Source organism: Engystomops pustulosus, chromosome 6, assembly GCF_040894005.1.
Source record: "Engystomops pustulosus chromosome 6, aEngPut4.maternal, whole genome shotgun sequence".
NCBI lineage: Eukaryota > Metazoa > Chordata > Amphibia > Anura > Leptodactylidae > Engystomops > Engystomops pustulosus.
The window spans coordinates 91,039,792-91,053,083 of NC_092416.1; the positions used below are offsets into that span (position 1 = coordinate 91,039,792).

At 44.8% G+C, this 13,292-nt stretch overlaps 1 protein-coding gene across 2 annotated transcripts in view; it reads left to right on the forward strand.

The window, feature by feature from the left end:
- Window positions 1–13,292, forward strand: part of LOC140063998 (paired box protein Pax-6-like) — a 52,761-nt gene that overhangs the window by 21,332 nt on the left and 18,137 nt on the right. For both annotated transcript variants that reach the window (XM_072110366.1, XM_072110367.1), the window contains exon 3: window positions 2,757–2,915. In XM_072110366.1, the coding sequence (XP_071966467.1) occupies window positions 2,757–2,915 (159 nt within the window). The remainder of the gene's footprint in view (window positions 1–2,756; window positions 2,916–13,292) is intronic.

A 13,292-nucleotide genomic window follows, 5' to 3' on the forward strand; every position in this document is an offset into this window, starting at 1 on the left:
TTTTATAGTTTTTTCTGCCTTCTCTGTGATGTAAATGAGTTGACTCCTTTAAAGGAAATCTCTACAGAATTACCAATTGTCAATCTATTACACCTACTGGCTACAGTGAAAATTTCAGGATCTAATACTTTCATGAAATACATAAAAGTGACATGGTAGTATTTTTAACACAATACCTGTAAAATGTTTAACATGAAAACTTGGTTAAAAACATGTGACATTCTCTTTAAGGTATATTTTGCATAAACCTTTATAATGAGGCTAAAGCCTTGTACAGACTTTATCTAACAGATTTTGAATTCCTTAATTTTGGATCAATTCCTGGCTTTGACTGTGCGTGACTACAGTCTTATGGCAGCAATTTAAACAGACAGAAATGTATCATTCTTTTGTTATATCAATTCTTTCTTCAGTTGTGTCTTCAGTTTAAAAAAAACATCAACATCTCATTGGTTAACCAAACCAAATTAGGGAACATTAGCTAATAAAACCTATTTGTTATATAGTGAAATGCTATGCAAAGAGTCTGATATTTTTATTTGTAGTCATTCAATGGAAATCCCAATACATTGAAATATATGACAAGCATAAAAGACCTTATTGGATGACCAAAGAATTCCCATGTAGAATAAAGTTACACATTATTTTGTCATATTACATATATTTCTCAAAAGGACTTAAAGGACACCTGTCATCAGGTCTCTGCCACTTGTCCTGTCACTACTACCTGTTGGAGCAGATCACAAGGATCCCATCCCAGCCTTTATCTCGTTATTTCATACATTATTCATTATAAAATCATCTATTCTTTATCATGTAAATGAGGCTGGTCACATGGTCAGAGGCAGTGATGTCACCCCTGTTATCCCTCCCCTCTCCTCCCCCTGCTCATGTCTGTGTGTAATGTATAGTAAAGCATGGCTAGTGTGTGTGCTGCATCTGCTGACATGCTGCATCCTCCTAATATACAGGTGAGAGACACAGACATCAGCTACACATGAATCTGACATGTTCTGCTGTAACATGGCTGCAGCCTGGAGCTGCTGTATCTCTCCTATATACACATACATGCACACACAGGCTGCAGGGGGTGTGGCCACCAGCACCAGGAAGCACATTATTATACAGCCTCACATCATTATACAAGCTGTCAGTCAAGCACTGGGGGTGTGGCTGTACCTCCCACTCATGAATAGAGTGGACAGCTTGAATATGCTAATGCTTCATTGGACATTTCACAGGTCATTTGCATACAGCTTTAGGACCTCATTGCTTAGGTTTACAGGCATGTAGAGGGACAATGAAGGGATAGAGGCAATGCTTTCTAATGGCAGTTTATGAAAATATATTTAGTTTAGGGGGGTTATTTTGCCTGACGGGTTCTCTTTAAAGCAAACCTGTCTCCAGGAATGTCATTTTTAGCTGTTGACCTCAGATACCAACTACAACTAAAGGGAAATACCTCTGTAAATTTAAAGCATTTTTGGTGCAGCATTCAAAGGACTGAATTGGTGGTGATTCTTCTTGAGAGTAACAGGTTTCCTGTGTAGGGTTGTCAGCTCAAGCACAAAGTTGCTTTAATTTGGCATTTGCTTTGTGCTTTAGCCAAATCAGCTCCTACTGCTATAGCACAACATAAAATGTATGCTGTTTTTCAGCAGGGTAATAGGCAGTAACTCATGCATAGTATATAATAAAATTCACAATTTTATATCTAGTATTTACTAGGAAATGTGTACCTTAGGAAAGTGCTTGCAAAAGCACTTAATAAAGTTTTTAATATAGATTTCTTTTTGTTTTTAGAAAAGGTTTTTACAAGAGGCCTCAATGTTCTTCCCTATGCACAAACTAGTCATGCATGAAACCTCAACAGAGAAAGCTAAATGCAAAACAAAAAGCTTCCTCATATAGGGTTTTGGTAGACAAACCCATTCACCATTAAACATTTCAATATGTTGTGCCATCATTCACAATGGTATGTGTAAAGTTCAAATAAGGATAATTTTTCACAATACAGTTAGTGACAGGTTACCATAGAGCCATATTAACCAAATGCCACCCTTCTTTTAGATAAAAGTTGTTTCCCTCACATCCCCATTAAATGAACTTTGTTATCTGACCTGGCATACAGCCAGATCCAGCAGGAGTCAGAAGGAGCATGTCCATGCTCAGCATTGTATGTCATGTGACGATGGTGATGTCATCTAAGATCCTTTATCCATTAACATTTTCTAAATCTACCCCATATATTTATTTCATCACATAAAATCACAGCATGCCTCCATAGACTTCTCTATTGCGGCATTCTCTGATTAGATACATACATGGGGTAGATTTTGCAAATGTTAGAGGGTAAACAACCTTAAATCACCCTTGTCACATGACATGTAGTGCTGAATGGTGAGGAGGCATATAGAGGAGCTGCTGGACTCGGCTGAGCAGGATGCCCACCATTTGACTCCTGTTAGATCTGGCTGTATGCTAGATAAAGTATCAAAGTTGATTTTATGGGGATGTATGGGAAACAATTTTCACTAAAAGAAGGGTGGAATTTATTTAATAAGGCTCTATGGGAACCGGTCACTAGCTTTTTTTGTGAAACTGTGGTGACATGTTCCCTTTAATTTACTTGACATAATTATATATATATTAACTTAGTTGAGAAACCAAGCAAGCAGAGCAGTAAGCAGAAGTAACTAGTTGCAAAGTTATTAGGTCGATGATTTTTACCTTTGTAAATATCTTGCTTTCCATAGACAGTTGCCAGCAGCTGGACAGCAGTCTAGATTCGGAACATCAGACTGGAACAGTAAATGATGACCTTGATGACTCCCAGATACGGTTGCAACTGAAAAGGAAACTTCAGCGTAATCGAACATCATTCACTCAGGAGCAGATTGAGGCATTAGAAAAAGGTAAGTGGATTTTAAGTGTATTAGCTTTATGCTTATTAACAAAAGATGTTGGGCATGGGTTGGGTAATATTAGGAACTACTATGATGATAAATATCAGGCTCCTTTTATGTTTAATCCAAACTGATATGGTTATTTAATAGTTGCTGACATTTACCGTATAAATGCTAAGAATATTGTCAACTCACTGAAGTAAATTGAGATCATCTCTCTACTTCAGGTGGATTATATATGTCCAACCCGCTGATTTTAGCAGCCATTAACCATATGTAGAATACAATAATGGAAATTTAAGATTAATAAGCCAAAATGCTGGGCTAAATTGTATGAAAAATATTGATATGGGTCATGTTTATTTGAAAGATTAATAGTGTGTGACATTGTTAGTCATTACTACTGTATTAATGTGAAAAGACAAACATATGTTGCTACTTCATCAGAATGCGGTCTCTAACTGTGTTGATCACATATGCACATGCGGATGAATTCTATTCCTAAATGTAATTCAAGTACAGCATATGAACGTTACCATAATACACATATATACACACAACATTTACAGTGCCCTCCATAATTTAAGGGGTTGTCCAAGCTGGGGGGCTTTGTACTTTCCCACTTCTGGTGCTCCTTTCCAGTGTTGTGCCTCCCGTTACCTCCAGTCTATATATACAGAGGTGCAGCCATGACATCACAACCAGAGCGACAGCTGATGCAGGTCCTACAGAGACTGGGGCTGCTGGGGGGCACAACACTGGATCGGGGGTGACAAAGGGAGAAAGTACAACTGCTTCTTGTTTTCACAGCCTCACCATTCCACTGGTGAAAAAAATTATACAAGCCTGGACAACCCCTTTAATCATGAAGGTTATGTATATATATATATATATGTATATGTATATATATATATATATATATATATATATATATATATATATTGTGAGACACTGAAGGGGTTAACTGTGGATGGGCGGTATGTTTCCCCTAGGTTTTGCTATTATGCAAGGCCTTAGTGCTGAGGTTTGTGTCCAGCACCTTGGACACAGGTGGTGGGAGCAGCCCAATTAGCCTCATAAGGCCGCTCAGCAGAGCTGAAGTTGTTGTCTCTCTGGAAGGAGGCTGGAGAGCACACAGCCCTGACCTCTGTGCCTGGAGCAGCCAAGTGATTACACCTGAAAGGCTCGCTACATCCTGCAACATTGCATGGCCTGGGTGAAAACAGCAGGCAAATTGCAGGATACAGCCAAGATGGAGGACTTTATTAAATACCTGCAAGAGGAGGCCAGGGCTAATCGGCAGCAGCAGCAGGAGGAGGCCAGAGCTACTCGGCTGCAGCAGCAGGAAGAGTCCCAGGCTAATCGACAGCTGCAGCAAGCCATGCTCCAGCAGCAGGAGGAGAGGTCCCGCCAGCAGCAAGCCATGTTCCAGCAACAGCAGGAAGAGTCCAGAGCCATGTTCCAGCTGATGATGGAAAAGTTTTCTGGCATTATGGCAGCACCGCAAGCGACGACTACTGAGGGGTCCCATACGGGTCTGCAAGGGTACCCGGTTGTCCAGCGTTCCGCACGGGCTGCAGTACAAAAAGCCTTACAAAAAATGGCGACTACCGACGACGTGGAGGCGTATCTCACTCTGTTCGAGCAAGTAGCTGAGCGAGAGGAGTTACCGGCTGAGCAGTGGGCAGATGTCCTGGCACCGTTCCTGACCGGCGAGTCGCAGAAGGCTTACTACGACCTGAGTGAAACGGAGGCCCGTAAGTACCCCCAGCTAAAGGCGGAGATTCTGGCTCGTCTTGGGGTCACCGTTCAAGTTCGCTTCAGCCGGGTCCACCAGTGGGCTTACTCAGAAAAATTACCCCCACGCTCCCAAATGCATGACCTGATCCATCTTGTCCGGAAGTGGCTACAACCAGAGGACTGCACCCCAGCACAGATGGTAGAGAGAGTGGTCCTCGACAAGTTCACCCGTTCTCTGCCCTCTCGGCTCCAGCGGTGGGTTGGACAGGCCGGTCCCACAAAAGCTGAGGAGCTCGTGTCCCTAGTAGAGAGGTATCGGGCTACGGAGGACCTTCTACTTACCTCTCCCACATGAAGCAGTGCCAGTGACAGGGTCACCAAACCAGCTGGTAAGACTGCTACTGCGGAAAAGGGGAGACATGTCAGGTTGGGAGGGGGTTCATTGGGGGGCGTGGATACCCAGAAACCCAGTGAGGCTCGTGACAGAGGTCATGGCCGTATCCAGTGCTGGCGGTGCCATGAAATGGGCCATATTGCTGCCAACTGTCCACTGTCAGTGGAGCCAATGGACTGCAACCAGACCCGGCAAGTGTCACTGTTTGCCCGGCCGGTTCTGGCGGCCGAGTCAGTCACGGATGCAGAACCCCAAGTGTGCATGGTCACAATCGGTGGTCACACAGTGGAAGCCTTGCTAGACTCAGGGAGTCTGGTCACCCTGGTGCGGGGAACTTTGGTTGATCCTGGACTATACAGTGGGCGGAGAGTGGGAGTGTTGTGTATACATGGGGACACTCGCGAATATCCCACTGCTGTCATCAACCTACATACCCCTTGTGGTACTATTGCCCATGAAGTGGGGGTGGTGGGGACCCTGTTTCATGAGGCTATTATCGGCAGAGACTTACCGGTGTTTTGGGACCTCTGAAGACGAAGACCCACCTCAGGTGCTGTTGCAGATAATGGACATCAGGTATGTCCGGCCTTGGCCCCTGAACCCTTTGAGGCCGATGTACCCACACCAGCAGTAGGGGCGACCCCATGTGATGAATTCTCTCCCCTAGAGGTCCTAGCTGGTGAGGTCGAGGGCCACGAGGAGGTGGCCGACATGCCGGACTTTGAGATTTCCTGTGAAAATTTTGGGGCTGCACAGCTACAGGACCCTACCTTGTTTAAAGCACGGGAGAATGTTAAGGTGATAAATGGGGTACTCCAAATACCAGGGGCTGACAAAATATACCCCCGAATGGTGATTGTTGGGGAACTGTTGTACAGGGTCGACCAGATACGGGGTGAGGAGGTTGAGCAACTGGTAGTACCCCAATCTCACCGTAGGCTGGTGCTAGAGTTGGCACACAAACATGTGCTGGGAGGGCACTTAGGTGCTGAGAAGACCCGAGAGAGGATCCTGCAGCGATTTTTCTGGACCGGGGTGTGGGAGGAGGTAAACCGGTATTGTAGCTCCTGCCCTGAGTGTCAACTTACTGCCCCGGTCTCCCACTTCAGGAGTCCTTTGGTCCCGCTATCAATCATAGAGGTGCCATTTGAACGGATTGCAATGGATCTGGTTGGCCCCATAGTCAAATCCTCAAGGGGGCACCAATACATCCTAGTTATCCTGGACTACGCTACGCGGTATCCCGAGGCGATTCCATTAAGGAACACCTCCTCCAAAAATATTGCTAGGGAGCTGTTCCAGGTGTTCTCACGCACAGGCCTCCCCAAGGAAATCTTGACTGACCAGGGTACCCCATTCATGTCTAGGGTAATGAAGGAGATGTGTAAGTTACTGCAGGTAAAACAGCTCCGCACCTCTGTGTATCATCCTCAGACAGATGGCCTGGTCGAGAGGTTTAATAAGACCTTGAAGGGGATGCTAAAGAGTGTGGTCAGCAAAGATGGGAAGGACTGGGATTGTTTGTTGCCCTATTTGATGTTTGCCATACGTGAAGTTCCACAGTCCTCCACGGGTTTCTCACCCTTTGAGCTGTTATATGGCCGTTCCCCACGTGGGCTTTTGGATGTAGCCAAGGAGACCTGGGAACAGGAGAGGACCCCCCACCGTAGTGTGATAGAACACGTCTCCCTTATGCAGGACCGCATAGAGGCGGTAATGCCCCTTGTAAAGGAGCACATGACAAGGGCACAAGAGGCCCAGTGTAGGGTCTACAATAGGTCAGCCAGACTCAGGACCTTTAACCCAGGCGACAGAGTGCTAGTTCTGGTGCCCACCGTTGAGAGCAAGTTCTTGGCAAAATGGCAAGGACCATATGAGGTCATGGAGAAAGTGGGGGAGGTAAACTACAAGGTATCTCAGCCGGGGAGGAGGAAACCCGAACAGATATACCACGTGAACCTCCTAAAGCCATGGAGGGAAAGAGAGTCCCTGATGGCCATGGGAGTAGAAAAGGCGTCTGTCCCCAAGAAGGGGACACCGGAGGTAGGTGTACCCGATGCCAAGGTACCTGAAGTACGGATCTCGGAGTCCCTCTCCAGGGCCCAGATTCAGGAAGCGAAGGAGTTTGTGCTCCGAAATGTGGATGTGTTCTCTAAGTTACCGGGACGTACTTCATCATAACCGAACCCCACATCCGGGTACACCAAAAACCCTACCGGGTCCCCGAAGCACGCCGACTTGCCATATCCAAAGAAGTCAGGCAGATGTTAGACCTGGGGGTTATCGAGGAGTCTAAAAGTGACTGGTCGAGTCCTATTGTGTTGATTCCCAAACCTGATGGTTCCCTACGGTTCTGCAATGATTTTAGGAAGTTGAACGAGGTGTCCAAATTTGATTCTTATTCCATGCCCAGGGTTGACGAGTTGATAGAACGACTTGGACAGGCTAGGTTCTTCTCCACCCTTGACCTGACGAAAGGGTATTGGCAGGTGCCCCTTACTGACAAGGCCAAAGAGAAGACCGCTTTTGTTACTCCTGACGGGCTTTTTCAGTACGTGGTACTCCCCTTTGGGCTACATGGGGCCCCCGCCACATTCCAGAGGTTAATGGATCTCGTGCTAAAACCTCACCGGAGATATGCCTCGGCCTACCTGGATGACATCATAGTTTATAGTACCGATTGGGAGAGTCACCTGGCCAAGGTGCAAGCAGTGGTAGACTCCCTGAGGGCAGCAGGGTTGACAGCGAACCCCCAAAAATGTGCACTGGGTCTGTAAGAGGCCCGTTACCTGGGGTACCGTATTGGGCGAGGTGTCATCAAACCCCAAGTAAATAAAGTAGAGGCGATCCAGCAGTGGCCACGACCTATGAGCAAGAAACAAGTGAGGGTTTTGCTACCATAGCGGCACCCCTGACTGACCTAACCAAGGGTAGCAGGGCGGTGATGGTCAAGTGGAGTGAAGAGGCTGAGGGGGCGTTTCAGCGACTTAAGACGGTTTTGTGCGAGGGACCGGTACTGATCACCCCTAACTTCACCAAGACCTTTATTGTGCAGACTGACGCTTCTGACGTGGGCTTAGGGGCTGTCCTGTCCCAAGTAGTGGAGGGTGAGGAACATCCCGTGACATTCCTGAGCCGCAAGCTCACACCCCCTGAGAAGAACTATAGCATAGTTGAGAGGGAGTGCTTGGCGATAAAATGGGCTCTGGAATCCCTGAGGTATTACTTAGTAGGGCGACAGTTTACACTAGTGACCGATCACTCTCCCCTCACCTGGATGAGTCAGGCTAAAGAGAGGAACGCCAGGGTCACAAGGTGGTTCCTAATGTTGCAGAATTTCAAATTCACGGTGGAACATCGAGCAGGAAAGCTGCATGGGAATGCCGATGCCCTGTCTCGTACCCACTGTCTGATGGCCAAAAGTGTTCGCCCCCACAGGGTCAAACAGAGGGGGAGGGTATGTGAGACACTGAAGGGGTTAACTGTGGATGGGCGGTATGTTTCCCCTAGGTTTTGCTATTATGCAAGGTCTTAGTGCTGAGGTTTGTGTCCAGCACCTTGGACACAGGTGGTGGGAGCAGCCCAATTAGCCTCATAAGGCCGCTCAGCAGAGCTGAAGTTGTTGTCTCTCTGGAAGGAGGCTGGAGAGCACACAGCCCTGACCTCTGTGCCTGGAGCAGCCAAGTGATTTTGTATAGTGGTGAGTTAGTGGAATACTTGTATAGTTAGCACCCTGACGGGTAGGATTTTGTTTGTTTAATGCCTGAATGTAAAGGCTGTTTTATTTTGCTGCTGCAATAAACGCAGGCGAGACCTGTTTTGGACTGTACCTTGGTGTCACTGTCTTGAACTGCATCACAGCACCCTGCTACCACGGTCTCTACTGGGCCAAATCCCCACAATATATATATATATATATATATATATATATATATATATATATATATATATATATATATATATATATATACCCTGTTTCCCCTAAAATAAGACACCCCTGAAAAGAAGACCTAGTACAATTTCTTTGCAGCTTAGAAATATAAGTCCTCCCCTGAAAATAAGACCTAGTGCCAATCATTGCTACAGCTCCCCTGACACCATACATTACTATTAGTAAATCATTTAGATACTACAATAGGTTGTGTCATGGGTAAAGTATTCAAGGGATAAAATCACTGACTGTTGCACTGCAAATGCAATACATGCAGCTACCTGAACAAGAAGGGGTCATTGAAGGAAAGTGTGAGGTTGGGGGGAATGATTGAAATAGAAATGAAGTCACATGAAATGAAGGGTGCAATTAGGAGTTTAGATGTCGGAGAAGTTATTGAGAAGTAGTTTTTGTTCATGGAAAAATAAGACATCCCCTAAAAATGAGACCTAGTGCCTAGGAGCAAAAATTAATATAATTAATATAACCGTATTATTTTCAGGGAAACATATATATACATATACACATATTCAAATATACAAACACATACAAGTACATGAAAACAGAACTAAAACCCAGCTGAGTGTTATGTATTGAGTGCAGAATGGTGAGATAATGGGCGATACCAGCACTTGTAATGTAAATCTAATATTATCTTACATCTTCTTCTGGAGGATACGTCAGCTTCTTCCTGCCAGAATTTAGCTCTAAAGATTTAGAAACACAAAGAAGTTTGGTTCCGCTTTTTTATCATCAATGATGCTATTGTTCCCATAAAGATAACAATTACGCCCCATACAGTGTTAATCAGTAGTCACAATGCTGCCCCCTAAGCAGCCACAGTGCTGTCCCCTAAGTAGCCACAGTGCTACCCTCACACCACAGTAGCCAGTGCTGACCCTAGGTAGTCAGAGTGGCCCCCATGTCCCAGTAGCCAGCGCTGCCCCTGGGGTAGTCACAGAGCTGCCTCATGTCCCAGTATCCAGTGCTGCCCCCCATATAATCACAGAGCTGCTCCCATGCTCCAGTAGCCAGTGCTGCCACCAGGTAGTCTTAGAGCTGCCCCATGCCCCAGTAGCCAGTGCTGCCCACATGTAGTCACAGAGCTGCTCCCATTCTCCAGTAACCAGTGCTGCCACCAGGTAGTCTTAGAGCTGCCCCATGCCCCAGTAGCCAGTGCTGTCCACATGTAGTCACAGAGCTGCCCCCGTGCCTCAGTAGCCAGTGCTGTAACCATGTAGTCACAGAACTGCCCCCAATGACCTAGTAGCCAGTGCTGCTCCCATGTCCCAGTAGCCAGTGCTGCCCCCAGGTAGTCACAGAACTGCCCTCATTCCCCACTAGGCAGTACTGTCCCCCATATAGTCACAGAGCTGCTCCCATGCTCCAGTAGCCAGTGCTGGCGCCAGGTAGTCTTAGAGCTGCCCCATGCCCCAGTAGCCAGTGCTGCCACCAGGTAGTCTTAGAGCTGCCCCATGCCCCAGTAGCCAGTGCTGCCCACATGTAGTCACAGAGCTGCCCCCGTGCCTCAGTAGCCAGTGCTGTCACCATGTAGTCACAAAACTGCCCCCATGACCCAATAGCCAGTGCTGCCCCCCCCCACAGTAAATTAAAGAAAAACATACTCACCTGTTCCTCTTGGCGTCTTCTCCACATCTCCAGGGCATGTGATGAATGATGACCTCAGCTGGCAAATTCGGCCCTGGTCTATGATCTTGGAATAACTTTGAATTTCAAATTAAACAGGCTCTACAGACAACTCAAACTCATTTGGTACAGCTTTGAGATTTTCTTTTATTGAAAAACTGAGAAAGCATTCTCATCACAATCCTTTGATTTTACTAGCATTCATCTTATGCCAGCTAAAGAAATCTCTAAACAGTTCCAAAGATGTTTAAGAGTCTTTTCATTTTTGAAATCAGTGGGGTCCAAGAAAAAAGACCATGCCAATGTGTTTTTCTTACAGGTTTAAAATTAATGGTTGTTGTGATGGAATATCTAAATTACGCCTTTAGGAAACAATCTGCAAACAAATGTACTAAGATGACTGTTATCTGTCCCGCATCTAGAAAACTTTTGCAAAAAAAAATAAAAAGCAAGCATTGAGTGTCTTTCTATTGTGTGACTATTTGCACCTTCTGCACATACACGTGCAGGAAGAAGTCAGTAGTGCAGAGAGCGGATGAGACCACAAGACACCCAAGGGAGACCTGCATGGGTGAAACCAGCACTGTTTCCACTTAGTAGCTTAGAGAAGCTCTGCACTTACTCAGCAACCTCCCAGACTTCTGCTGTACATCTAGAATGTTCCCTGTCTCACAATCCTTACCATTATACACTGAGTTATGCAACAAGATGAGAAGAACAGCAAATGATTTTGTGATTTTGGACAGCAAACCACCGACAAGTGCTTATGGACTGGTGGTCTAGTTTCCCAATTACGATACACATGCCTGTGACCACGATAAACAAACAAAATGGGGCACATTTTCTTACCAGTCCCGGGCACGTTCCCCGATCAGGAATGTCCGACTGGAATGCATTGTGCCGCAATTCACTTAGATCGCGTGCCCGATTTCCTGCATGTGTTGCTTCCCCGATCAGGTCCGCCGGCGTTCACCTTCTTGGCCCCCCGATTTCTGTCGCATGAAAGCTGGCGCGATTGCGACAAAATCCGGTCGCGTGCGACACAATCCCCTTCTAAATAGCTGTCACAGGAGCACAAATCCCTAAAATTTCCAAAATCTGACGAAAGTGCGTTCCACGGACCCTTAGTAAATAAGCCCCAATGAGTCTGCTCCTTACCTATCATCTCTAGGTAAGTATAAATTAGTATAAATGTTTGTTATTTTATTTTTCTTTATATAGCGGCTGTGGACAGAGATGCTACAGGGCTATTTGGGCAGTAAAGCATAGCTCCAAAAGGACCTGTATTTGTTTTAGTGTCCCAAATCACATTGATAGGTTTGTTTTAAATAGATCATTGAATTACCCTTTTTCCTTAGCATATGTCCCCTGACATACCTATAGTTTCTGTATCAAAGGCCATAGGCCACACTGACACAAGCACGTATTGGGAAGATTATTTAAGAGCATTGTCTATTCAGCATGTGCATAGATTTCTGCCTATCCTTATTTAGAAAAAGGACAGTTGCAAAAATGTTCTACAGTAAATCTGATGAGTGGGAACACATTCTTATAATATATTCATGATGGTCTGTAAGCTTTACAATTGAATAATTATAGCATTGCAGGGAGTATACAAAAACATACAAAGAAATAGGCACTGAAGCACATACATACTATAAAGCTACAGACACCAGCATAGGTCACTATATTTTCCCCTTTAACCCTTTTTTGTTTTTTCATTTCCATTTTTCACTCCCCACAATCAAAATAACTTTTTTATTTTTATCCGTACAGAGCTGGGTGATGGCTTGTTTGCTGTGTAACAAATTGCACTTCATAGTGATGGTATTTATTATTCCATGCCGCGTACTGGGAAGCGGGAAAAAAAATCAAAATGCAGTGAAAATGGTGAAAAACCGCATTTGGGGGCTTGGATTTAACGGCTTTCACTGTATGCCCCAAATGACTTGTCTACTTTATTCGGTGCAATGACGGCAAAACCAAATTTCTATAAGTTTTATAATGTTTTCATACATTTACAAAAATTAAAAACTCGTGCAGAAATTTATATTTTATTTTGCCATATTCTGGCGCTAATGACTTTTTCATACTTTGGTGTATAGAGCTGTGGGTGGTGTCATTTTTTGCGATTTTTTTCAATGTTACCATTTTTAGGACTGTAAAACCTTTTGATCAAATTTTATAGATTATTTTTATATTTTTCAAAATGGCAAAAAAGTGCCATTTCAACTTTGGGCGCTATTTTCCGTTATGGGGTTTAAAAGCAGTGAAAAACTGTTATTATATTTTGATAGGATGGGCATTTTTGGATGCGGCGATATCTAATGTGTTTGTGATTTTCACTGTTTATTTATATCAGTTCTAGGGAAAGGGGGGGGGGGTGATTTGAGTTTTTAGGGTTTTATTATTATAATTTTTTTTTTTTACTTTTTTAAATTTTTACTTTTACTATTTTTCAGACTCCCTAGGGTTCTTTAACCCTAGTTTGTCCGATTGATCCTATCATATACTGCCATACTACTGTATGGCAGTATATGGGGATTTTCCTCCTCATTCATTACAATGTGCTGATAGCACATTGTAATGAAAGGGTTAAAACGAGACAGCCTTGGATCTTCAGAAGACCCAAGGCTGTCATGGTGACGGATCACTGCTCCCGATGACGTCACGG